Genomic DNA, 27961 nt, shown 5'->3' on the forward strand with positions numbered 1-27961 from the left:
CTTATTTTTGAGTTTTCATCCTGCTACTGGTGTCCGTATATAAAAACCTTCCACAGCTTTATATAAATATGAGTGGATTAGGAAATTATTCTGACTCGGATGGAATCACAGCTTGAGGATGAGCCTGTTAGCAAAATGTTCTACCTGGTTTTAAGCAGGCAGAACATTTTGATCTCTTTACACAGTAAGACTTGCAGTGGGTGTAAAACGGATGTAGTTTCAGTTTTTAACTGAAACTCACCCTCCCTGCCTGTACTCCAGTGTTTGAACGTTGCACTTCAAACTGTAGTACAAACCAGGAACTGATACTTGTTGTACAGCCTTGTTTTGATCCCCGCTTTATCTGTCCATGAAGACAGATGACATACAAGTGGTTAAACTGCAGCATTGTCTTACAGACATAATAGCCGGAGTGACCTATAACTTCCTGCTTGTAAATTTGGATAGAACTTATTGTACTCAGCCCTAAAAATCCTAGAAACATGGTGACCCATTACTCTAATATGTAATTAATTAATTAATTAGCATATGTTCAGCATTCAGTGTGCATATTATAGAAATATGTATGACTGTGTTCTTGCACAGTGCAAATCTCTAAAATTTGAAACATCCTGCATCAGAACATTATTGAAAAAGTAGTTCATCCATTTATTATTTTTAGGCTGGACTGCTGTAATTCATTATTATCAGGTTGTCCTAAAAGACTTCCTGATAAACCTTCCGATTATCATTTTGGATTTGGGAGACATACCCTCGCTACTTTTAAGATTAGGCATAAAAATATTCTTTTTTGATAAAGCTTATACTTAGGGCTGGATCAGGTGGTAACTAGTTATGATTAACCTCGGTCTTCCTCACCTCACCCCCAGCCTGTTGCAGCCGATGGCTGCCCCTCCCTGAGCCTGCTTCTGCCAGGGGTTTCTTCCTGTTAAAAGGGGGTTTTTCTTTCTCACCAAGTACTTGTCCATAGAGGCTTTATTGGTGTTTTCTGTGTATTATTTTAGGGTCTTTAATCTTACAATATAAAGGGCCTTGAGATGACTATTTTAGTGATTTGGTGCTACATGAAACAATCTAATTCAGTCCCAGGTGTCACTTAATTTGGGCGCCTGTTGACGCAGCTGGATGTCTTCCTTTATTTTGGGTTTTGCTTCTGGAATAATCTGACCTGTCTGTTTTTTATTCGCCTTCTTTTATCTTCAGGCTGAGCCCAGTCATTCCCCTTTACTGCATGCTGTTTTACAACATAATTGCCTGTGATACATCACAACGTGTTGGCAGTATTTGACCCATGACAACAGCGTGTTTGTCAATCAGGAAAAGTTGTTGTTACTGGCATTTATATAACCATCATTCCACTTTTGTCTCAGACTCTAACTTGTTTTTTGAGCCATTTAAGTTGAGAAAGACCAAAAAATTAGAATGGAATAGAATAGCTCTTTATTGTCATTGTTACAAGAACAATGAAAGGCAGTTTGGCATCTCTCCGTGTGAAATACACAATAGCATAAGTAAGTATTTACATAATAACACAGACATTTACATGTCATTTACACAAGAAAGATATTTACAACTTATTCATACACCTGCATACATACAGATGCACCCATACATACATACACATACATACATATATGTATATATACATGCATATAAGCATGCATACGTACATACACACACATATTTCCACACATATTAAAATATGATGACTAAAAATTATGTTGTAAAAATGTGGTATTTGTGTGCTACTGTGTACCTCATCAATCACCATGAAACCTGACTTTTACCATGTGAAAATGACACTTTATGGCAATAACTAGCAGCAGTAGGTGTTTAAAAACAAATAAATTTGGGGGGGTTTTGCGCTCGTATTAAGTAAATGTTTGGGATGTGGCATTATAATAGTTACTCTCTTGGTTCTGCATTTGCAGGAGCAAAGTCAAAGTACCATAAAGTGGGGCTTTGCCAGGAAAACTTCCTGGTTTAGAGCCACTCAAGGAACTAGTCCCTCATCAGTAGCAGGGGCTTCCACGCAACACATACCTGTTCTCAGGTAAGCGCTGATTTCACTAAAATGTAGCTATAAAAGATGTATTTTTTAATATTTATATGTCTTTGGTGTATTTTTTTTTTGTCTTTAGTTGTAAGGTTATAAAATTCAGTGTATACTTTTGAACAAACGCGTGTTCAAAGTGAAAGCCATGCTTTATTTTAGTGGCCTTTAAAGTTTGTGTAAATGTAGTAGAAGACTGCTTTTTAACATATCTAAAATATATGGCTGTTGTATAAATCTCAAGCAGTGTTATGAAACCAGCTGAAGTCAGGCTTTGTCCTGACTGAGAGTTGGTTTTTAGGGGTTAACTGCCACAGATAAGAATGATTAGTCCAAGTCCAGTAAAGGCTGTTGAGCCTTTTAGCTTGTTTTAAGGATACTGATGTATTTTCCTCTTATTTCTGATCATTATATCAACAATAATGCCTGTCATGCTTGGAAAACTGGTTAAAAATAATATTTTGGGGTGGAATAGGAGGGTGGCTGAAACACCCTTGAGAAAGTGCAAAACCGTGGAAACTGATTTCTATAGCATGGCTAAGGAAATCTGTATTGATTGCGTTTTAAGTCCGGTTGCTGTAACTTTTCCTTCATAAGAAGTAGAAAAGAAAATGTTTTCGTTGCAGATTTAATTCACATTTCAGCGATGCTGCATCTGAGTAAGGTAGGAATGAGTTCTCTGTTTCTATAATTAAGATTCATGATCCTAAATCCTTACAAGGTCTTTTTATTCATTATAACTCCCAATTCACCCAAACAGGGAGATTTTGTATGGGTGGACACGGGCACCGGGGTGCCGATTGGGGCGGAGGTTAAGGTCACAGACACCGGGCAGATTCAGCTGATCGATGATGAAGGAAAGGTACAAAAACCCGACCGATACTCTGCGCTCCTGTCAGATTCTTTACATTCATGTGAAATCTGCCTTTAAAAGACCTGTATTTGCCTTCAGTATAATGTGAGATCTTTAATAACAAACACACAGGAACACAAGCTCAAGAAGACAAATGAGAAAAGCATCCGGCCCATGCACCCGACCTCTGTGAAGGGCGTGGATGATATGATCAGGCTGGGTGACCTGAACGAGGCCGGGCTGCTCAGGAACCTCCTGGTACGACACAAGGAAGGAATCATCTATGTAAGTTTATGTTCCCTGGATTCACTGCAGAGCCGCCTAGTTTTATGACATCCATAACCATCCATGGAAATGCTTACTCGATGCGGACAGCTTTCAGCCTCAGACTTTGCCCTGCAGTTTATCACTGTGCTGTTTGTCTCCATAGAGACCAATGAGCCTCTGTTGAAAGAGAGTAACCCAGTGTTTATGGGTCACAACACCAAAACTCAACGGAGCGTGTGTTTAATTATGAATTGGACCTTTTTTTGTGGTGTAAAAATACTGCTGTGAAAGGCTCGGGGTGTAATATCGTCTATCTTATGCTTCTCAGTTATTTTATCGAGCAATAATTCAGCATTTATCTCTGCTTATATTCACTGTGACTAATCTGTGAGAGTTATGTATCACATGCTCTTCAGTCCTGGTTAAACAGGGACTCGTGCCCAGTTTCCACCATGATAACGACGTGTTTACTCGCTGCTCTCTGTTTTAAAGACATACACGGGCTCCATTCTGGTCGCAGTGAATCCTTACCAGCTGCTGCCCATCTACACTATTGAGCAAGTGCACATGTACACAGACCGGCGGCTGGGTGAACTGCCGCCTCATGTCTTCGCCATCGCAGACAGCTGCTTTTTCAACATGCGCCGCAACCGAAAGAACCAGTGCTGTGTCATCAGGTTGGGTTTTTATGTCAGTTTTACCACTCATACAGTCACAGATGCAGTTCAGACTCTTGTTTTTTCCCATTTTAAGCTGCACCTACATGAATTATAATGAATAAATGTAGAGAGTAGGAAAAAATGATACAGCAGCAGCAAAGGAACAAAGGAAAAAAGCATGAGAAGGTAAAGTGGATGACTTTAAGGCAGAGTATTCACTTTAATATGTTTATTCTTTATCAAAACATTTGATTGGAATTTCATTATTAGATTGTGATCATACATAGATACATACACTTCACATAAAAAGATTGTTTAAACATATAAAACTGCTTTATACTATGTGTACATCTAGATTTAAATTATATTACGTTTTAATGGATGTTATTTAAGACTATTTGGCTTCAAGTAACAAGTGAAATCATCCCAAATACACTGTAGAAATGTCTTAATAGGAACAAGGAATATAAAATGATAGAGAAACAGGGAAAAAACAGACACTACACTTTTAAATATCTCAGTAAGCCTGCAGTCTGAGAGCACCGCTCTCTGTTGGGGTGATATGGTACTTTGGGGTCTATAAGATATGATGGGGTGTTTATATGTCAGGAGAATGGTTTTAAATTTAATTATGTTCTTTAGTTTTTCCATCAATGCCCTCTGATATTCTTCTGTGAAAGTTTGGTAGAATACCTGTTTAAGTACCTTAAACCCTTCCCCCCCCAAATTCCTCTAATTTCAGAAGATGACCAAATATATGGATATGGTCACCAGTCGGTTCGCCACATTTTCTCCAACATCCGTTTGATCATTGAAACATCTCAGCATTTAAATTCCACCCATTTATTGGAGTTATGAAATGTTGCCCCAGCACATATTTCTGTGTTTATCTGTGTGTTGTTCACATTAATACCTCTAAGTATTTGATAAAGGTGCTAAAGGTGAAATGGTTTGTGTCACATATTCAGATTATTTAAGACTGCAGTCTTTATGGAGGTGGTGCATGTGTGAGCTAGCTAGGCTAAATTCTGGCCATTTCTTCAGTGAGCATCTGTTTGAGATGGTATAAAAATCCTTTAAAAATCATGTTAGTGCTGAAATTTTAAGTACTCCAAATATTTATTACATCTCATTGCACATCATTCTATTTTTTTTTTACTATCAGGTCTGTTTTAAAAGATAACAAATGATTGCTGGACTGCGTAAAATGATTAATTGGAGCTTTTGTTTATATGGGAAAAAGAGAGAGCTATCTTTACAGGAGTGCCTAACTGGCTAATGAGTAATAAATGTGAAGTATTAAAGTAACACCATTATCACCACTAAGGTTAAAGGTAAGGTAAAAATATTCACTAATATTTGGACATAACCTACGATTTGTGTTCTTTCAGGCAGTTACCTTGTTACAGTTAATAGAAACTACAACCTAGAAACAGTTAAAAATCTGTCCTCAGTCTCTCCAGAGTTTACATTTGTCACCTAATTGAATATTAATTAGTGAACATACTGGGTTCCTTGTGTTACCTTTATACACAGCCGACTGTTCATGATCCTTGTCTAACTTATCTAACAAGAAAATATTTCCCAATGTTGGAAGCTTTAGGAATTCAAAAAAATGAAGCACTATATGTAAAGAAAAAAGACACTGGTGTGTTAATAAATCATATACATAAGACTAAAACAGCAAAAAAGGGCCCAGTTTCTATTATTATAATGGAAATAACCAAAACCAGCATTCGGTTTTGGAGTTTCTTTTCAGAAAGTTTCATTTCAGAAATCTTTGTTATTCAGTCTGGGTGACTAAATGAAAAAGATCCTTTAAGTACGCTCTAACAGGAAAGACCATTACTCATTAAGTGTCCTGGTCTTTCTGGGGATGAAATGTGCTTCCTTATTAGAATGCCTTGTTATTTTATTCCTGAGCTTGCTGCTTGAGTAATAGAGAGGACCTGAACTGATCCAAGCAGAACTGCTTTATCAATGTAGTGAAGTTTAATTTTGAGCCAAACTCTTTTGAGATTTTTATGAAAATAGTCAGGAAATCCATCTCATCTACACCCCCCTCGTGTCTTTTATCAGCGGAGAGTCGGGAGCTGGGAAAACCGAGAGCACCAAGCTGATGCTGCAGTTTCTGGCTGCAGTGAGCGGTCAGCGCTCCTGGATTGAGCAGCAGGTCCTAGAAGCAAATCCCATTTTAGAGGGTACGCTCTCTTATCCAACACCTTTTTGTCATTTGACTTGCCTTTTATTAACTGTAGCTCTTCCTCTCAGCCTTCGGTAACGCCAAAACCATTCGAAATGACAACTCCAGTCGATTTGGGAAGTACATCGACATCAACTTCACCAAGGGTGGGGCTATTGAAGGTGCCCGCATTGAGCAGTACCTGCTGGAGAAGTCCAGGGTGTGTCGTCAGGTGGGAATATCAGTCTGCTGAACTTTTTCGGAAACAGCATTGTGTTAAAGCCAAACTTTCCTGTAGTAAAGAACTTGTGCATCAATGTGCAGGCACCGGACGAAAGAAACTACCACATCTTTTATTACATGCTGATGGGCATGTCGGCAGAAAAGAAGAAGATTCTTTCCCTTGGAAACGCCGTGGAGTACAAGTATCTGACCATGGTACTGTGATGTTTAGATTAAAGATTGGATTTATTTATGTTTTCTGAAAATAATAAATAAAATGGAGCAGGTGAAGAAAATCAACCAAATGAATTTTTAATTTTACCAAATTAAAAATCTTTATAGTCATTGTTTCTGTAACCATAATATCAGTATATCAGTTTCATGAGATTTGTCATTGTTTCAATAGCAAAACTGAACAGAAACAATTACTGGTGCCCTGGATGTTTGATCTGATAACTCACTGCTTATTCAGTTTTAACTCATGTAACCACACCAGGGTAACTGCACCAGCTGTGAGGGGCGTGACGACGTGAGGGAGTACGCTCACTTCCAGTCAGCTCTGAAGATCCTCACATTCACAGAAAATGACTTGTGGGAAATTTCCAAACTGCTCGCAGCCATTCTTCACCTGGGCAATGTGGACTTTGAGGGTAAAGCAGTAATTAAAAATGAAGATTAGTCTGAAACAGGTGCAATCATTCAAGTAACTGACATTCATTTCCTGTGGAATTCCAGCCACCATCGTAGAAAATCTGGAGGCCTGCAGCGTCCACACGTCGACCAATTTCAAAATGGCGAGCGAGCTCTTGGAGGCATGTGCAGCTTTTCTCTGCAGACACAGCCAGAGTTAAGAGATGAACTCGTCTGATTGTGCTATCTTGTTGCCTCAGGTGGATCCCAAAGCACTGGGGAAAGGTCTGACTCAGCGCTCCTTCCAGACTGCCAGAGAGCACGTGACCAAATCGCTGACCACTGCTCAAGCCATGGACGGCAGGGACGCATTTGTCAAAGTAAAATGAATGTGTGACACTGTAGCTCATTTTAGTAGTCAGGAAGATGGGCCAAGATGGTTTAATGTAGTTAATCAGATACTACTTTCCTGTGTAGATTGTAATTTTATGCATCCACCAGTCCATTTTCTTCTGCTTATCCGGGGCAGGTCACGGGGGCAGCTTAAGCTGAGAATCCCAGACCTCGCTCTCCCTATCCACTGAGAGATAATATCGCTCCAGCATGTCCGGGGTCTGACCTGGGGCTTTCTCCTGGTGGGACATGCCTGAAACACCTCACCTAGGGGGTGCCCACGAGGCATCCTTGTCAGATGCCTGAACCACCTCAATTGGCTCCTTTTGATGTGGAGGAGCAACGACTCTTTAATCTGTGATCTCATTCTTTCAGTCACTAACAATGCTTGTGACCATAGGTGAGGGTAGGGACGTAGATCGACCGGTAAATCGAGCGCTTCACTTTTACACTCAGCTCTTTCTTCACCACGACAGACCAGTACAGTGGCCGCATCACTGCAGCTGCAGCACCAATCAGTCCGTCGATTTTCCACTCCTCTTTCCCATCACTTGTGAACAAGAGCTCAAGATACTTAAACTCCTCCAATTGGGACAGTAACTCGTCCCTGACCCAGAGTGGGTACTCCACCCTTTTCCAAGATGAGGACCATGGCCTCAGACTTGGAGATTCTCATTCCCGCTGCTTCACACTCGGCTGTGAACTGCTCCAGCATGAGCTGGAGGCCACCACCTGATGAAAAGCCAACAGAATCAGTGACAAAGGACAGCCCTGGTGGAGTCCAACACCCACCGGGACTGAGTCCGACTTATTGCCGATGATGCGGACCAAGCTCTTGTAATGGTTGTATAAGGATTGAATGACTTGTAGCAACTGGCCAGGCACCCCATACTCCAGAAGTGTCAGCTTTCCACTTGCTGAATATACTCTATTCTGACTCAATGTCCCCAGTTTCTCTTGAAATGCTGTTGAAGCTCTGCCAGAGGTGGGAAAGAAGATTTTGCAGACCAGGACCTCTGCCAGGCATTCCAAGTACACGCATTATCCCCCACCACCTGACCCAACTCACCACCAGGTGGTGATCAGTTGACAGTTCAGCCCCTCTCTTCACCCAACTGTTCAGAAAATATGACCGCAGATATGATGATACAATTACAAAATCGATCATCGACCTGTGACCTAAGGTGTCCTGGTGCCACATGCACTTATGGACGCCCTTATGTTAGGCAAACTGTGGTTTGTAAAGAAATCCAGTAAAATAACACTGCTCTCGTTCAGATCTGGCAGGCCGTTCCTCCCAGTTACGGCCATCCAGGTCTCACCATCATTGCCCTCATAAGCATTGAAGTTTCCTAGTAAGTCCAAAGAGTCCCCAGGTAGAGCACTCTCAAGCACACCACCCAGCGACTCCAAGAAGGCCAGGGACTCTGAACTGTCCTTTGGCGCATAAGCCCAGACGATGAGCTAACAGTGCAGGGAACAAACCATCTTGTCCACCAGGAAAACTCTAAAGTACAGGCAGCAAGCTGAGGGGATACTAAAATACCCACCCCACCGCGCCACCTCTCACCACGGAAATTCCATTCTGAGACAGAGTCCAGTCCCTGTCCAGGAGACTGACCATATCTAGTTGGTACCTCTCAACTTCACACACTAGCTCAGGCTCCTTTCCCGCCAGAGAGGTGATGTCCCATGTCCCAGTCACTAGTCTCTGTAGCCGGAGATTGATCGGCCAGGGTCTCTGCCCTTGGCCACCACCCAGCACACATTGCACCAACCCCTACGGTGCCTCCTGCGGGTGGTGGACCTACAGGAGGGTGGGCCCATGTCCCTTTTTTGGGCTGTGCTTGGCTAGGCACCATGGGCTATGGCCTGGCCACCAGGCGCTGACCCTGGGGCACCCTCCCCAGGCCTGGCTCCTGGGCGGAGACTCAGTAACCCTATGCTGGGGAGGTTGAACTGATCTCTAGATTTTTCACTGACAGGGATCTTTTGAAGGGATCTTTGTCTGGTCCCTAACAAAGGATAAATTTGCCATTGGGATCCCTGGGACACACAAACCCCTCCACCACAATAAGGTAGCAATTTACAGACAGATTGTAATTTTATGCAAGCCACAAATATTTAAAGGTACAAAATGCAGAATTTGTCAGTTAAAAGAAGAGTAAATTCAGACAGGTACACTTATTACAGGTTAGTCGTCAGCATACTGATAGGTTAATTTAGTCATCATCTATAGTAACTGATCACAGATCAGTTTCCATGTTAAAAAAAGCTTTATTGCTGGTGTCTGTGTATTTGCTCCAGGGTATATACGGAAGACTTTTCATTTGGGTTGTGGAGAAAATCAACAGTGCCATTTACAAGCCGCCTGATGAGGAGAATGAGGCCAAACAATCCATCGGCCTTCTGGACATCTTTGGTTTTGAGAACTTCAGTAAAAACAGGTTGGTGTCCTCTGTTCTCAGGCCAGGCCTATGTGGGTACTCTTACTAAGCTAAAATCCCTCTTTGTTTCTCCTTTTTCTGCAGCTTCGAGCAGCTGTGCATCAACTTCGCCAACGAGCAGCTGCAGCAGTTCTTCGTCAAGCACGTCTTCAAGCTTGAGCAGGAAGAGTACGCCCGTGAAAACATTGTTTGGAAGCACATTGACTACCAAGATAACCAGCGAACCCTGGATGTACTGGCCAGCAAATCCATGAACTTGCTGTCGCTTATTGACGAGGAGAGCAATTTCCCCAAGGTCTTTGTCCTCGTCGTACTTTAAATTCTCTAACGGACCAAAGCAAGGCAGGTTTTAAATGTGTAATTTCATTTTCAGGGCACAGATGGCACCCTGCTCCAAAAGATGAACCAGTTTCATGAGAAAGGTGGCATCTATCTTCCCCCAAAGAACAACTATGAAACACAGTTTGGAATCGAGCATTTTGCTGGAAAGGTCTTCTATGACTCACAAGGTACACTTAAGTCATTTAAAGCCAACCTGTTGCTCTTTTGGTAATTTTCCTCTGATGTTCTCAATGTTTTGTTTTTGTTTAAGGTTTTCTTGAAAAAAACCGTGACACCCTGAGCTCAGACCTCATTAAGATGTTGGAAAAGTCCACCAACAAACTCCTGAAACAGGCGTTTCGTAAAGAGCTCAACTCCACCTCTGGTAGCGTCAAGATTGCCAATGCTAAAATGACCATAACATCAGCCAAGGGAAACAACCGGGTTAGTGCAGCCTTTTAGGACTTGACCATTCACATCACCATCACTGTATAGAATTATTTACACATATTTGCACTTTATTTGTATTAGCAACAAGTACCAGATGGCAAGAAGCGTGTGCCAACACTGAGCGGTCAGTTCCGCCAGTCCCTGGATTCCCTGATGAAAACGCTGACTGCATGCCAGCCATATTTCATCCGCTGCATCAAACCCAATGACTTCAAGAAGCCCATGGTGAGGAGACAACCTTGGTCCTCTCAAACAGAATAAAACACAGCTGAAAACTGGAAAAAACAGAAATTGCTTCAAATAAATCTTATTTAGTGCCTCTTTGTCTCAGCTGTTTGACAGAGAGCTGTGCATGCGGCAGCTCCGCTACTCCGGCATGATGGAGACCATCAGGATCCGTAAAGCTGGGTATCCTGTACGCTACACATTCGATGAGTTTCTAACTCGATATCGCGTCCTCCTGAGGACTTCCATCTGTGATCCAAAAACTGTGAGTTGTTTTTGACAAAATCTGTGTTTTGATCAGCAAAATTCTTTCTATGTCCAACTCGTATGCAAGCATAAATCCAAATGAAAGTCTTCCATATAATGTTATTAACGTTGTTGTCTTTTTTTAAAAAAAAACTGCTGGTTTAACAGGAAAGCGAAGAGAAATGCTGTGAAAGTATTTGTGAAAACATGCTTACCGGAGAAGGTGACTGGAAGACTGGAAAGACAAAGATATTCCTAAAGGTGCGTCCTCACATTTCTGTGTTTGAAAGCTTATAAGAACAATCTTAGCTGAATGTATATGGTTTGAAATACTGAAATATGTGTACACTAAGCAGTCATAGAGTTCCAAAAACCTAACATGCCCTTCAAGGTCGTCTCATAGTGCACCTCTGCATCACTCCTGTTAGTCTGTATTTATCCTTACATACACAGTTGCCTACACATTTTTCTTGAACGTACGGCAATCTGAAAACATGCACTGCTGATAGGAAGGGGCCTTTACAGAGAAGGGCCTGTTCTTATCAACTGTGCTGCAGAAATTCAATACAGATGAGGAGAACCAGAATCTACTGGATCAACTCTGCTTTGCAGTTAGTTAGGTTAGTTAGGAAAGGGTGCAACCAAAGGCTGGAAATGTCTGGCATCAGCAGAAGCAATTGGCAACATAGAAATACATAAGTACATAAAAGAATCTGACTACTGTCTGAACGTCAACAGTCAAGAACCAGCAAAGGAAAAGAAAAGGAAGTAAAATGGTCATTTCTGCTGTTTTCTTTCAGGACCATCATGACACAATGCTTGAAGTAGAGCGAATAAAACAACTAAATTTGAAAGCCCTTTTGATCCAGAAAGTCCTGAGAGGCTACAAATACAGGTAGAAGGATTAAATCTGCATTACGCGTTATTTATTTTGTATTTTTCATGTGAATTACTGCTTCAAATTTGCATGATTCATGCCCTCTTAAGGAAAGAATTCCTGAGGAAAAGGTCAGCCGCGACCGTGATTCAGAAATACTGGCGAGGACACAAAGGCAGGAAGCTGTATAAAGTGGTAAGTCACATTTTCAAAAATCAGCATTGACTCGAGCGAAAATGGAGGCGTCGATTGCTTTAAACCTTCGCTCATCTTCCGATTCCAGGTGCAGCTGGGCTTTGCAAGGCTGCAGGCACAGGTTCGCTCTCGCCAGCTCCACTTCCGATATAAAAAGAGAAGGCAGGCGACCCTCGTGCTACAGGCCCATATTCGAGGACACCTGGCCAGGAAGGAATGGAAGCGCAAGAGGAAGGCTGTAATCCTGCTGCAGGCACACACCAGGGGCATACTGGCGAGAAAAGCTCTCGAAAAGATGAAGAGAGACGTAAGTACCACCACCGATGTTTGACCATAATCCACCAGTTTCATCTTATTTCAACTGTCCATTCATCTCTTTTAGCTTTTACTGCTATCTATCATTTGTTTTAGTTTTTACTTCACATTTATTTAATAATGTTAGAGCATCATTTCAAGTATTTATTCCTTGCTTTAGTTTACTCCATCCATAAAAGCATATATCTTTATGGCTTTGTGAAGTTTGGTAATTTGGCTATTTTTATCACCAGTGAGGAGTGGCCAAATACGCTGCTTTATCATCTGTTTACTCAATGTGAGGGTAGAATTTACACAATGCAAATCAAGCTGTAGTAGGGAAGTCATGACTGAGACCAAAACTTTAGTTGATCAGTGACCTCAGTGTTTACAGATGAGCAGTTGATTCATTTCCCATGGTTAGTTGCCCCCTGCTTAGAGCACTGTTTTTGCTCTTTCAGATGTACCTCTCAGCTAAAGAGAAAGAAGAGGAACAGCGGCTCATTCTGGAGAAACAGAGGCGCTTGGAGGAGGTGTTGAGACAGAAGAGAGAGATGGAGGCCAAGCAGCAGTCAGACCAGGAGATGGTGGATGACATGTTTGACTTCCTTACTTTAATGCCCAACACTGTAGGAGGGCAGGAGGGGCAAGCACCCGTGGGATTTGAGGTTTGGAACTAGATGTTTTGGCAGGTGTTGAATGATTTTTAGATATAAGCTGATGAATCACACATGCTTGTATGTGCTTGCAGAATTTAGGTGGGAAACGGATAATTGAAGAGATAGACATTGACGAAATCCAGATGGAGGAGGATCTTCCCAATGAAGACTATGATGACCTGGATGAGTACTCCTTCGCCAAGTTTGCCTCCATGTACTTCCAGGGTGCAGCCACCCACACCCATATCCGACAGAGGCTTCGTCAGCCCCTGCTCTACCATGAGGATGAAGATGATGTTCTGGTGCTTCTCTTAGTCCACCACACATCATAATTCCACGTGTTTCTGTCTGTTTTTAATAAAGTTTTATCATATCTCTTTTGTGCTTTCACCAGGCTTCGCTCACGGTGTGGTGGATCATCCTGAGGTTTATGGGAGACCTCCCTGAGCCAAAGAAACGGGCCCAGGTTAGGTTATCCTCCTCACAGGATCGCTTTATGCCACAGGAGCTGATGTCCAGAAAGGACAGACGTCTCAGCAACATGGTGGGCCTGGATCAGGTAGGAATCAAAACCTTAAAAACTGAATGCCTTCAAGTTTGCTCGATCTTAATCCTGGCAAAACTGAGGTTCTCGTGTTCAGTCTGGGGTCAGTCATTCCCAGCAACATCAAATTATCTGCAAAGAATCTTGGTGTTATTTTTGACTGAGAACTGAATTCAGAGTCTTACATCTGAAAGCTCATCCAGTCTTTTCTCTTTTATTAAAAAAGCAACAAAATAAAACCTTCGTTGACACATAATAGTTCAGAATGACTAGATAGCACTTAAATTTTCTCCCATCTCAATTCTTGTAACTTACTTTTCACATAAACTTTCACATAAAAACTGTTACTGATACCTTATAACTGCAGCTGGCCTCTCTGATCACCTGATCAGGGTCTACTAATTGTTCCAGTCACCTAATTTAAAATCAGAGCTGATCATGCTTTTGACATTATAGTTTCTAAACTTTGGAATAGCCTTCCTCGGCCTGATCTTGCAGGAGAGACTGGACAAATTTAATCAGTGTTTATTTTGATAATCATGGGCCAGTTTCCAGAGATGTTCGATCATTTATTTTTTCATTTTTTTAGAGGGTGCTGAGGAATAATAAAGAAACACAGGCTTCTACAGTCCCTGAGCCACCAGGACAAAACAAAAGGGGCTCCATCTTTACAGACATCCTGACAAGAACCAGGAAGGCTTCTGCTGTGCCCAACCAGACACCTCAAAACCAGAAGGTGTACACTGTACCGGACGCCAGCACTCGAGGGAGAAAGGGCTCCACATTCACTGACCTACTGTCCAAAAACAGAAAAGTATCAAATGTTCAAGAAAATGGAATCCCCAAATCTGTTTCAAACTTCAGAAAACCCTCAATCATCATGGAGGAGGTGAGGCAGAAGCCTGAATATTTTGTTGCTGTTCACTTTTTAACCCAGCTAATGGACATTTACATTTTTCTCCTACAGTCAGATGATCAGACGGAAGTTTCCAAGCCTGCCACTCTGCAGACTGTGAAGGAGGATCCCGAAGTCTTGACTGGAGAGTCGGACACGCTGGACAGACCCCTGACTTCTCTGGAAAAGCTCCACTACATCGTTGGATACGCCATCGTCAGGCCTGACCTCAGGTTACAGAAGTTTGAAATCACATAGCTCGGCTGTTAATATCTCTTTCTGAGCTTCTGCTAATACACAGTTCTCTGCCACAGAGATGAGATTTACTGTCAGATCTGCAAACAGCTTCATGACAACAACATTCGTACGAGCTTCTTCCGTGGCTGGATCCTGCTGTCGCTTTGTTTGGGCGTTTTTCCTCCCAGTGAGCGATTTATAAGGGTGAGTACAGCAGCCGTAACAGCTGTGCATATTTCAATGCTGTGATGTTTTACCTTTTACTCTTGTTTTCGCAGTACCTCCAAAGTTTCATCCGCTCCGCTCCAAGTGGCTACTCGTCCTACTGTGCTGACAGGCTGCGGCGCACCGTGATGAACGGCACGCGAGAGGAGCCTCCCTCCTACCTGGAGCTGCAGGTGCTCCAGCAGCTTCACATGAAAAATGCAGCAGTTTCAAAATTCTCCAATCTATGCTCAGTAACTCTAAATGACAACAATACTTTATGCATTAAATCTACACATTGGCCTGACAGGTGCCTCGCAGAAAAATAATGCACAGCACACTAGCTGCCAGCACGGTGGAGGAGGGCTGATGATTTGGTTTCGTTTTGCAGTCACTGAGTTGATTGTGAACTCCTCTTTAGGCCAAAGTACTCTAAAGTCAAATGTGAGGCCATCTGTCTAACAGCTAAAGGGCTAAAATTACTCCACAACCATGTGAGAAACCGATAAACTCACACAGAAAACATGACGTTAGAGGGCTGCACTTTTTCAAAGAACTGCATAACGACTGCAGACTCCTGTGAAAACTTTAAAATCGAAAACTCTGTCATTATCATTATAAAAGAAAAATATTCTGTGCTGAAATTTGATGAGATGGTGAAATGCTACATTAGCAGCTAACACTAGCTATACAAACATCCTGTAACATGCTCACATCTTTTTAAAAGAATGTCAAAAAATGCTGCCAGGAGACGTCACAGTCCACATTTACAAAGTGTTGGTTTGGTCTCAGTTGCAATTATGCGGCATCTGAAGTCTCATTGAAAAGTTAAACTGCGCATATTTCTAGATATATTCCTTTAGAGTTGAGAAAGTGTTTTTGTGTAAGTTGAGTAAGGTACTACCTTAAGGTGCAGAAAATATGCGCAAAATGTGATTTCCACTGAACTAACATGTTTATTTCCTGCACCGTGACAGGCCACCAAGACAAAAAAGCCCATAGTTGTGACTGTGATGCTTATGGACAACCGCTCCATTAACCTCCCCGTCGACTCAGCATCTACTTCTAAAGAGATCTGCCAGCTTATCTCCAACAAAATCAACCTCAAAGACAGCTTCGGCTTTTCCATCTACGTCGCCTTGTACGAAAAGGTACGTGTTTACAGACGGATCCGAATTCTTTCATCTGAAATGGGAAGCTGATATGGGGAAAGCATCCTGTGGCAATCAAAGCGTCCAGAATAGACATCTATCACCTGCTCATTTCAATTTGTTATAAACAGCTCATAAATATACACCCTATGAGCTGTGAAGATGCATGGCCCAAAAGTGTTAGTGAGTGATGACTTTTTTCACTTTGCAGTGCAAAAACACTCATTACCAGAAATAACTTGTTGACAGAGCCGAACGCTCAGACCTAAGCCTTTGATTTCCGTGGCAGAAAGGAACGAGAAGAAGCAAAAGAAAAACAGAAAAAATGTAAATAAAGCCAGGTGAAAATTTGTTGTTTTGTTTTTTTTACATGAAAGGAATATCTGAAACCTTCCTTGTTTTCCACTCAGTCAAACTCGAGTTACGGTGTGACTTTAACAGCTTTTTATTGATTTATATCATTCCTGTTTGTAAATGCTCTGAACTGGGGAACAGTCTTATCTACCTTCCTTTCATAAACAATGCTCCAGTGCATGATCTGGTAAAGGAGGTAATAAAAGAAGCATCTATCTTTAGATTTGGAGAATTCAACCAAGCTCTGATTATTTCCGTATTGTGCAAACACTAGTGCGAGCAGGAAGTCACAAAAATACAAGCACGTGCAAAAAAAGAGGCTCTAAGGGAAAGGAGCAAAGAGGTGACCCAGAATACACAGTAAAAACAAAAAATCATGATGGGATGCTTGCAATGTAGTTATTTGTCATACTGGTTACATGCCTCCCTGATAATTGTACGAGTTGAATATGAATACAAGTATGTCGATACATGGATAGATATTAATCATGTAAGCTGTGTTGAAGGTGTGGGCTCTGGGCAGCGGCCGGGAGCACGTGATGGACGCCATCTCCCGGTGTGAGCAGGACACAAAGAGGAGGGGAGGCCAGGAGCAGCACGCCCCCTGGCGTCTCATCTTCCGTAAAGAGATCTTCACCCCCTGGCATAACTGCAGTGACGACAAGCTCAGCACAGACCTCATCTACAAGCAGATCATCCATGGTTTGAAGTCTGGAGAGTACCAGTGTCAAAAGGTGGGCTCCTATTGCTTGTATTGTCACCAAGGATTCAGCTAAGCATTCCTGCCGTACACCTCTAACATGAGTTTTTCCCACATTTCACTTCCCCAGGAGGACGACTATGTTGACCTCGCTGCAAAACATTTGTACATCCAACACGGATCAGACAGCCGCCCAGAAAACGTGAAGGATGTTGTGCAGGACTGCATCAGTAACTCTCTGCTGGAGACCAAGACAGAGACTAAGTGGGTGCAGATGGTCAGCACTGCCCATGCTCAGGTCAGTCACATCCCGGATCACATGCTGTAATATATAGAGGGTTAAAAAAAAAAAGGTTGTCGGCAGAATCATTTTTTTTGTCTTTGTAATCCGGTCACAGGGCTCGTATGCGAGTTCCAAACAAAAGCCGGATTCGCTGAAGGCGGAGATAGTCGATTACGCTCGACAGAAGTGGCCCATCTTCTTCTCCAGGTTCTTTGAGGTTGCCAAACTTTCAGGTAGGCTTCTTTGTTCCTTGTACATAAATGTGTAAACCTTTAAGTTAAAATCAAACCGTAAAAAAAGATCTGTTGCTTGAGGCTGGGGGGGTAGTTATCATTTAACTCGTGTTTATTTGGGGGGATTTTTTGCTCTGTTTGAGGCTCAACCCTCAAAAGTGTTCAGATTGTCGGCAGCAACTTGTCAAATTTGTGAGCAAGCAATAATCAGCTTTTCTACTTTAAAATGGCACCAAATTGACTCGTTGTTGCAGTTCTCTTATTGTCTGTAAACTTGGCCACTACTGCTGCTTTTCACTGATATATTTCATACTTTCTGTAATATTTTAAATATCTTAAACAGCTTAGATTAAACTATCAGGAACAGGAAATGATCAGTTTCTCCATGATGTTCCCAGGTCCTCCACTGCCAAAGAGCAAGTTTATCGTGGCCATAAACTGGACTGGAATCACATTCCTGGATGAGCGAGAGAAGAGGCTGGCAGAACTCTCTTTCCCAGAAGTCATGGCTGTCAACACCGTGAGGTAAAGCTTTTTAGGCTCTGTTCAGGAGAATCTGAGAGGGAAACAAGATTACCTGAAGGTGTACTCTTGTTAATTCTGGCTTCCAAAAACTATGAACAAGATAAAAGATAAAAAAGACTTGTTTTTGTTCTTTTGTCCTCCTTTCTTCAAGGGTAAAGGACAAATCTTTAATAAAAACATCTGACCTATTTTAAAGTCTTTTTAGCTTTAAATCACAATCTTGAATATTTATTATAAGGCAAGAAATATTTGGGACTGATGTTGATAAAAACAATCTCACATGTCTTTTTGCAACTGTAATCGTGAAGGAAATATTATATATTTTCAGAAAATAGTTCAATAAACTATTTTTTTTAATAACTTGTTGAATTTGCTAAATGAGGAATGCTTTAATCTTGTTTTTGGCTCGGTGGTGGTTTCCAGGAATGTTAAAAAATCTGGCCAGGCCGTGTCTCTGGTGACGCTGAAAGGAGACTTCACCCTGAGCGGCCCCTCAGCGGCGGACATGGCCGAGCTGATTACCATGTTTGTCAGTGGGCTGACGGAGCGTTCGCAGTACGCCGTGGCCCTGAAAGAAGCCGAGAAGCAAGGTCAGTGCCCCGCTTCCTCTTCCTTTGAAGTCATTTCTCCTGATTATTAACTGACTGACTTCTCCGTTGTTTTTCAATCCTCTCCAGAAGACGCCACGTTCCTCAGCTTTAAGAAAGGAGAGCTCATCATGCTCATTAAAGACAATGATTTCTCTCAGGACCACGGCTGGGTTAAGGGCCAAAACGATCGCACGAAACAAACAGGGGCCGTCCCCCTCGATGCAATCACAATCCTGCCAACGCTCAGCAAACCCACCAAAGAGGTCATGGTACGGAGCAGCCAATCAAATCAGAATAAACGTGAATAAACGTACAATTGACCAAATTTTGGAAAAGAAAAAAAAGTCTGAGAAATTAGTGATATGAAACATTTTTATGATGACGTATCTATCTATCTATCTATCTATCTATCTATCTATCTATCTATCTATCTATCTATAACTTTTCAATTTTTTCACTTTCATTACTGTCTTGTTGTCAGTTCAGCACCTGCCTCCATTTTTTTCAGTTACAGACCTTTTTGCTAGCATGAAGGCTAAATGCAGTGGGTGTTTCCTTTTATTTCAGAACCTCATCAACCTCTCACCAAACCAGAGGAAGGACATCATACAGGCCACCATGAAAGAAACAGGCACAGTGGGGAGAATGGCTCCTTACTCACTGAAAGATTTCTCTGTCGAGTATTTCAGGTATCTGTAAATTTCCTCCATTCTCCTGCTGGCTTTTTTCACCAGCAGATCAGTGAAACAGTACTGACAGCACCACTCCTTGTCCTCTTTCCAGGCAGCCCACTAAGGATGTGAACCGTCAGGTGATCGCTAGGAATGCTGCTCCCGAAAGGTTGTGGGTCCACTCCAGAGAGCCAATAAGACAGCCACTACTCAAGAAGCTTGGAGGCCACCCAGAGTTCACCCACAAAGCCTGTCTAGCTTTCACTGATATCCTTTGGATACAAGAAGATGCAATAATTCAAATTTTTTTCACCAATTTCTTTGCATGGTAAACCATTAACAAAGAAGCTGGGCAAAGCTAAAAAGTCTAAAAAGTGGAAAACAAAGCTGCATTCTTTGCAATGGCCAGCAGGGGGCAACAAGTCTAATTGTACAGAGCACTATGAGCGCATGACCTTACTTCATACGTGACTTATGACCCGAGCAAACACTGTCCTTATGAGTTTATGGTCTCTATCACTAGATTTAAGTCTTATTTTATAGAACATGATTCTAATTAAAGTTAGTTTAAAGTGCGTTGTGTTTTAGGGCATGTCAAGTCATTAACACCATAAGGTTTCTCAGTCACAGGCGAGGCCCAGCACACAGCAATCAGCATCAGCACACCAGTCAATCAAAGTGGGCACACCCCTAACTCTAGTATCCAGGTGGAGTTACAAAGATTTGTTATGAAGGGTGAAACTATCCATAGAGTCTAAAACAGCAGCAGGCTGTAACATGTTCATTTCTGCTGTAAAGTGGACATTTTAACACAGCAGTCTGTGGGGACTGTGACTCGCCAGCCTCACGAAACGGCAGTTTTTGGCACTTCCTCTTTGGCTTCATTTTTCCGTTTCACGGGTTGCCGTTTGATGACGACGATGCTACTAAAAGGCAGACACACTAGGTGGTGCTAACCTAATAGAACAATTGCAATCGTCTTCTGCTGTTCAGCTGCCATTTTCACAGTGGCATCTGGCCCTGCGTTCAGTCACATAAAGCCTGCAGAGAACATTAGTAGACAGATATCAGCTAAACACCTCAACATGAAACAAAATAAAGTCATAAAATTTACCTGCTTCTTTCTCTGGACCTATTTATATTTCTCTTTTTCTTTATTTTAAGCCCAGAACCTAGTAAGCAAGGAAAGGTGGAAACCAGAGTAGCAATAAGTAGTACATAGAAGAAGAACTGAAACCACGAGACAGCTGCAAGGTCTTGAAATATAAAAGGGGGAAAAAACAGATACCGACTAATGGGATGTTACAAATAGGTATTTCTGTAACCTCAGCTGTTCAAAATCCACCATTGTTAGCCATCCTTGACTGCTGTGTACCAATCCTGAAGTACATGGGTGATTACCCCACCAAGCAGCAGCAGAGTCCCCTCGAACTCACCGACCAAATCTTCGGCCCCGCCACTAAACACGATGCTCTGAGGGATGAGATCTACTGCCAGATCATGAAGCAGATGACCACCAATAACAACCGGTAAACGTGTTATTTCTCCTGTCGTGTTATTTCCTGTGTACATGCATCCAAAAATTTATAAGATGCGATGCATGCAGAAACAGATAATCACACATTCACAGTTGCAAGAATAAACTGAGAGTAGTTTCTGTCCACAGCCTGCCTGTCTGCTCTGCACGCTCCAGTTATTAAGTTCTCTCTTAGTCTTCTTGGTCTGTTAGTCATGGATCACTGCAAAACAGTGAGAAGTGGAAAATGTAAACAGTATATTAGCCTATAATGTTAAAAAATACATGTACACATTTCCACACAACTTTCCATGATGTTGCATAAGATGCTCACGGCAGGACAAACTGTTCAAAATATCACAAGAGCACATATAAATAAATATAATATACATGTGGCTTCTCAGACACTTAAAGGGTAAAATATTGGCGGTTTTGAAGGTAGCCCTTCTTTGTTTCAGTGCAGGAGTGACCAGGATACAAATGAAGTCTATTTTCTTTATTATTTTTTTCTACACCCAGGTTCAGCATGGAGCATGGGTGGCAGCTGATGTGGCTCTGCTGCGGCCTGTTTCCTCCCAGTCAGCCTCTTCTGAAGCATGCTCAGCGATTTCTGGAGTCGCGACGCAGAGAGCCACTTGCCTCTGACTGTTTGCAGCGCATGCAGAGCTCTCTGAGGTTTGTACCGCATGCTGGCCTGTATTATGTATCACACATAAACACTGAGAAGCTTTTGAGAGTGTGACAGGAAGAATGCGTCGATAGAGTCTGCTTCTCATTTAAAGTTGGTTTAAAGAGTAAAAAAGGACTGAAAGTTGCATCACTCTCCCTCAGGTTTGAAAAGGAAACGTCAAATAATTTATTTTTCTAGATTCACTGAGATCAAGTTGTGGAGAACCTGCTTGCGGTGATGAACACAGTCCTTTTTGTACAAATGTGTTGCATCATCTTCACAGTGAAATGACCACATTCAGAATTTGCATGACCTCAGCTATAAATATATCTGATTTGCATCTAGGCTTTCTCCATAATGCTAACAGGCTTGCAGAGACTCATTTTTATTAAAGTTTTTATTAGTAATCAGAAAATACAGAAAGAAAACATTTATCATACAAACACAAGCATATTGGTCACAACAAAGGGGGGAATAATTCCACTTTTTCTTAGGACAAAAGAAGAAGAAGTGAAGTTAAAAAGACAACCATGATGATTTACATTATTTCCTGTCTCATATCTCCTTTTGCTGTGGTTGACATTCATGTTAAACATTTTTAGATAATGAGGTATGTACAAGGAACCCTGGGACTGCTCTAAATGCTCAGTTTCACACAGTTTTTTTTCTACGATGTTACTGAAATCTCAGGCATTTGGAAGCCCCGTCAACCTGCTTTGCAAGTCTTATTTACCAGGGGCAGTGAATCGGAAGAACTGTGGTGTAAAGGAAATGAAAGGAAGAATTATTTCAGTCATGTAAAGCTGCTCTAGTAGAATCCAAAAATGAAAATATGGAGTTGTAAATTTGAATAATCATGCCCGTTCTGGGCTCCCTTTAGTCACCTATTGCAACAAAGCAGAGATACTGGATCAGAAATGTGGAGAAATGCAAAGTGTTGCCGCCAGTACTTTGTTTACATCATTTGAATGTTAGACGTAGGTCTGTTAAGTGTGGTCAATGTGACTTTTAGGGAATGCTGATGAATATCAACAAGCTCGGGGAAGTGTTTGTCTCTTTGTTCTGTGACTTTCCCACCAAGCATGTGTCAAACTTCATTAGGTGAGGTGGAGCTGCTCTCCTCATCATGGCACCTGTTACTGTGTGGGATATATCACGGAGGAAGTAAACATTTTGTCCTCAAAGTAGATGTAGAAGCAGGAAAAATGGGCAAGCATGAGGATCAGAACATTTTGGGGGTGTTCCCAGTCTGCAGTGGTCAGTATCTATAAAAGTGTCCAAGTCCAAGGAAGGAGCAGTGGTGAACCAGCGACAAGGTCATGGCTGGCCAAGGCTCACTGATGCATAAGAGTGAAGGCTGGCTCATCCATCCATCCATCCATCCATCCATCCATCCATCCATTCATTCTCTTCCACTTTTGGGGCCTAACCCAGCTGGCAGCTACTGTAGCTCAAATTGCCAAAAAGTTGGCAATTTGGTTCTGATAGAAAAATGTCAGAATACACAGTGCATCACAGTTTGTTGCATATGGGGCTGCATAGCCACAGACCAGTCAGGGTGGCCATGATGACTCCTGTCCACTGCCGAAAGCACCAAAAATGGGTACATGAGCAACCGAACTTAACCACGGAGCAATGGGCTTACAGGACGTGAAGGATCTATTGCTAACGTCTTGGTGCAGATACCACAGCAGGCCTTCAGGGGTTTAGTAGAGTCCATGCCTCATTGTATCAGGGCTGTTTTGGCGGGAGGTGGAATATACCACCTCCAATGGGAGGTGGTATATGTAGCATTTAACCTAAATTTAGACGGTACTAAGAAGAAAAGTCAGTTGCTTTAGAAACCCTGAACCTTTGGACTATCTGTTTAGGAAAAGGAACAAAAAGGCAGGTACCTAATAATTGTTGTTCTGCTCTAGGATGGAGCCCAGGAAGCTCCCACCTCACCATGTGGAGTTAGATGCCATCCAACAAAACAGCACCCAGATCCGGCACAAAATCCACTTCCCTAATGACACAGATGAGGTAAAAACACCAACTCTTTTAATGAAAACAGAAAAGGCCAAAGGACCAGCATCATTGCCAGGTGGAGATTGCATTTTGGTGTTATCTGAGATTAATCTTATCCTTCTCCAGATATTTGAAGTGGCCACCAACACCAGGATCAAGGATCTCATTCTGAACATTTCCAGGAAGCTTGAACTGTCTTCAGCAGATGGCTTCAGCATTTTTGTCAAAACAAATGACAAGGTTCATTCAGTATTTTTATACATTTATACAATAGAGTGTCTGGCATCCTCGATGAACTAAAAACCAGCCTGTTGTTGTGTTTTTTTATTCTGTTTCAGTTTCTCAGTTTGAATGAGACGGACTACTTCTTTGACAGCCTGAGGCAAATCACTGACTGGTCAAAGAGTGTGAAAAGGATTGATGGTAATAAATCATCTTCTGATTAGAATGACGGCGGGACTTTAAATGGTCTGCTATATACCTGTACAAACCTCTGTGCTCGTATGTGTGTGTTCTGCAGGTGGGCTGGTCAACTATACTGTGTTCTTCATGAGGAAGTTGTGGTTCAACGTGATCCCTGGCAGAGACACAAAAGCAGATCTTATCTTCCATTTCCCTCAGGTACATTTGAATGATGTCTCATTTTCCAATTTTCCAGCTGATATGAAGCGAGATGTTTCCATTAACACAATTCCTCCTCACACAAAGATGGAACTGGCGATTAAAATCTAGTAACAGTTGCCTGCAACTGAAAAACGTTTTGAATACTTGGTTAAAAAGTGAAACTTTGGCCAAGACCTGTTAAAAAAGAAGTTAACGTAATGTCTTTCTAATTTCCAGGAGTTACCCAAATACCTAAGAGGCTATCATGTGTGCACCAAAGAGGAAATGCTCAAAATTGCGGCTCTGCTCTTCTGCATAAAGGTCAACAATGATAAGAACCAGTTAGTCATGATTCCCAAGTTGCTGAAGGAGCTGGTGCCCACTGACCAGCTGAAGGCCATGTCTGAAAATGAGTGGAAGAAGGTAGGACGGCTTGCTTCTATCTCACCCTATCACAGGGCATCCTTTTCTGTCATACTAACCCTCTGCATTTCCTCTTTTACTACATCCACAATAAATCTCCTTTTTAACTCCTGCCAGCCAGCGTCATCTTCAACATTCTATTCAGTTCAATTCAGTTTTATTTTTACAGCGCCAAATCGCAACAGAAGTAGCCTCAAGGTGCTTTATATTGTAAGGTAGACCCTACAATAATACATACAGAGAAAAACTGAACAATCATATGACCCCCTGTGAGCAAGTACTTTGGTGACAGTGGGAAGAAAAAACTCCCTTTTAACAGGAAGAAACCTCCGGCAGAACCAAGGCTTAGGGACGGGTGGCCATCTGCCGTGACTGGTTGGGGTGAGAGAAGGAAAACAGGACAAAGACATGCTGTCCTTGTCCAGTATATCCACTATCCCTTTTTTGCATATGTCCAAACCATTTTTTTTTTTACAAAGCTGAGTTCAGTTTCACTGAACAAACCCAGTGAAATGCCACACCTGCTGAATCAACTAGTCACTTAAATAGATCCCGTGTGACAAACTGAAGCAGGCTAAGAGAACTTAGAACTTTTATTGTCAATGTACAGTTGCTTGCACAATGAAATTTGGAAGCAAGACACACAGGGGAAAAAAAGCAACATAATATCTCAAACATAAGACATAATTCTCAACATAAGATCTCAAAAAGCAGCGCAACGTGGATCCATAAATTCTGCCACAATCCAACGAAACAGCTGAAAAACAAAGTCACTGACATCTATCAGTCTGGAAAGGGTTACAAAGCTGAGACTTTGGACCCCAATGAACCACGATGACAGCCGTTATCCGCACATGGAGAAAACCTGAAACAGGAATGGCCAGCCTACCAAAAGTACTCCAAGAGTGCATTGACAACTCATCCAACAGGTCACGAAAGACCCCAGAGCAACATCCAAAGAACTGCATGCTTCATTTGCCTCAGTTAATGTCAGAGTTCATGACTCCACCATAAGAAAGAGACTGAGTTCCAAGAACAAAACCACTGCTGAGCAAAAGGAACACAAAGGCTCGTCTGAGTTTTGCCAGAAAACATCTTGATGATCCCTGAGAGTTTTGGGAAAATACTCTGTGGTGTAGCGTGGTAGTGTGATGGTCTGGGGCTAGGACCTGGAAGACTTGCCGTGATAAACAGATCCATGAATTCTGCCGTCTACCGAAAAATCCTGAAGAAGAATGTCCGGCCATCTGTTCGTGACCTCAAACTGAAGCACGCTTGTGTTCTGCAGCAGGACAATGATCCAAAACACACCAGCAAGTCTACATCTGAGTGTCTTAAGAAAAAACAAAGGTGGTTCATGCTTGCAAACCCTCCAATGTGGCTGAATTACAACAATTCTGCAAAGATGAGTGAACCAAAAGACTCACTGCCAATTATCACAAACTCTTCGTTGCAGTTGTTGCTGCTAAGGGTAGCTCAACCACTTATTAGGTTTAGGGTTCGCTTTTACACACAGGGTCATGTAGGTTTGGATTTTTTCCCTCTTAATAATCAATACTTTCATTTAGAAACTGCATTTTGTGTTTACTTGTCTTGTCTTGACTTGCAGCGCTCACTTGAAGGTGTTGTTTCACTCTGTGATACATCTGTATTTTCATTTTCAGCACATTACCGCCTCATTTAACAAACAAACTGGAATGACAGCTGATGAAGCTAAGGTGGCGTTCCTGAAGGCGGTTCACCGTTGGCCGACGTTTGGCTGTGCTTTCTTTGATGTGAAGGTGAGGCCTGCAGGGAGTGCAGCTCACACCATGGTTATCTTGGTATCAGCTATTAGATTGGCTGGGTGGGCGGCGTGTTTATCTGATCGCTATTGATATCTGTCACTATTTCTCGAGCCTCTGGTTTTTAGCACTCTTTCTGCAAATAATGCAACGTGACTCTAGCATGACAGTTTCCTCATTTGCCTATCTTTCGTTCTTTTTAGCAAACATCAGAGCAAAAATTTCCAGATATTGTGCGAATTGCCATCAGCAAGCAAGGACTCACAATCATTCATCCAAAAACCAAGGTTAAAGAAAGTCTAAAGCTCTATGGAGCAATAAAAATTTCAGTGCCCTTCTCTCGTAGCAATATTTTATTCATGTTTTTATTATTGTTTTTTTTTCTTTGTAGGAAACTCTGGCAACTCACCCATTCAACCGCATTGCTAACTGGTCCAGTGGAAGCACCTACTTTCACATGACTATTGGTAATTTAGTCAACGGCAGCAAGTTCCTGTGTGAAACATCACTGGTAAGACGTGAAACACTCTGTAAGTTTTGGTTTATATTTCTTCTACATTTCCTTTTCTTTACATCACTCTCTTCTGTTAAAAGGGCTACAAGATGGACGATCTTATAAGCTCCTACGTCAACATGTACCTCAGCGACAGGAAGACTGTGCAAACCAGGAACCGCCGCTTTGACATCTAAACTCTGTGGCATGACAGCTCGCTGAAAGCATGCTGTGTGTCTGTAGCTGCAGACTGAAACTTGTACTCACAGTAGTTCTCTGTTTTTGAATTAGCAATCAACTTTTTTGTGCTTTCCTTAAAAAAAACATTGAATTATTACATGAAACGAAGTAGTTGCAGATTTCTCAGTTTTTATTTAAAGTCATGTATGCTTTGGTATGTGTATGAGTAACATAATCAGAAGTTATTGGTGTCTTTGGTATTTTTGATGATTGACAGTGTTCATGAATATGTCTTTACCTTCAAAACCAAAACGGTCTCAAGTTAAATAATAATAGCGTGTTATTATGAATAAATAAACCCAATTTGAATGAATCTGAGTCAAAGTTAAAGACCTTAGCTCTAATAAGATTTGTTCTTGAACTTCGTGTAAATGTCAGTTTCATTACATTTGTGGATTTTTTTTAGCTCAAAATATTTGACCCGTTTCTGCTCACCAAAATTTCACAGATTTCATTTATGTGCACAGGACGCATAGTTTTGCACGTGTACTCAATTTTGTAGATTAAAAAAAGTTGAATTTCAGACAATTATTAGACATTAATTTACCTGCTGTATAAACATTAAAGATTTTCTTGGAAGCAAAGTTCTATTCAGTGTTTTGTGTCTCAAAAAACAAAAAAATGTTACAAAGTTGAATTTTCCTCACATTGGAAAATCTTCAAATCACACTTTGCTCACCCTTCCGTTTTTTTAAGATTCATTGGGTACTTCTGCCACCATCAGTGAAAGCTGGACAAGTGTCAAACCGACTTCACGATTTCCTCAGTTGTGTTTAGGTTGCACACGCAACCTTTAAATTAGCCCATCTTCAAAAAGTATATCGAAAGTAAATCTTCACAATGATTTTCCCTTTATGTCAAT

General features: G+C 41.7%; 1 protein-coding gene across 1 annotated transcript; it reads left to right on the forward strand.

The window, feature by feature from the left end:
• Nucleotides 1-1994: 1994 nt before the first annotated feature.
• On the forward strand, nt 1995-27675 carry LOC116313003 (unconventional myosin-VIIa). The gene is made up of 48 exons (XM_039606272.1): nt 1995-2053; nt 2680-2717; nt 2814-2915; nt 3039-3191; nt 3666-3850; nt 5912-6033; nt 6104-6246; nt 6339-6452; nt 6733-6886; nt 6972-7048; nt 7127-7246; nt 9567-9706; nt 9791-10001; nt 10080-10215; nt 10299-10471; nt 10559-10702; nt 10809-10967; nt 11117-11209; nt 11749-11843; nt 11936-12020; nt 12109-12327; nt 12776-12982; nt 13066-13275; nt 13368-13532; nt 14107-14406; nt 14485-14645; nt 14727-14853; nt 14928-15047; nt 15831-16004; nt 16865-17092; nt 17189-17356; nt 17457-17574; nt 17973-18099; nt 18523-18689; nt 18777-18958; nt 19257-19378; nt 19473-19627; nt 20736-20889; nt 21396-21551; nt 23466-23571; nt 23683-23796; nt 23895-23979; nt 24077-24177; nt 24397-24582; nt 26247-26363; nt 26570-26653; nt 26758-26877; nt 26961-27675. The coding sequence occupies exons 2-48, from the start codon at nt 2700-2702 to the stop codon at nt 27054-27056; spliced, it is 6693 nt and encodes a 2230-aa protein (XP_039462206.1). The 5' UTR covers nt 1995-2053; nt 2680-2699; the 3' UTR covers nt 27057-27675.
• Nucleotides 27676-27961: the final 286 nt, after the last annotated feature.

The sequence above is a fragment of the Oreochromis aureus genome, linkage group 23, assembly GCF_013358895.1.
Source record: "Oreochromis aureus strain Israel breed Guangdong linkage group 23, ZZ_aureus, whole genome shotgun sequence".
NCBI lineage: Eukaryota > Metazoa > Chordata > Actinopteri > Cichliformes > Cichlidae > Oreochromis > Oreochromis aureus.

Excerpts from the sequence above, each read along its gene's own strand:
- LOC116313003 (XM_039606272.1), top strand. Across the intron at positions 3,192-3,665 it reads ACAAGGAAGGAATCATCTAT|ACATACACGGGCTCCATTCT; the intron begins GTAAGTTTATGT and ends TCTGTTTTAAAG. Across the intron at positions 20,890-21,395 it reads ATGACCACCAATAACAACCG|GTTCAGCATGGAGCATGGGT; the intron begins GTAAACGTGTTA and ends TTCTACACCCAG.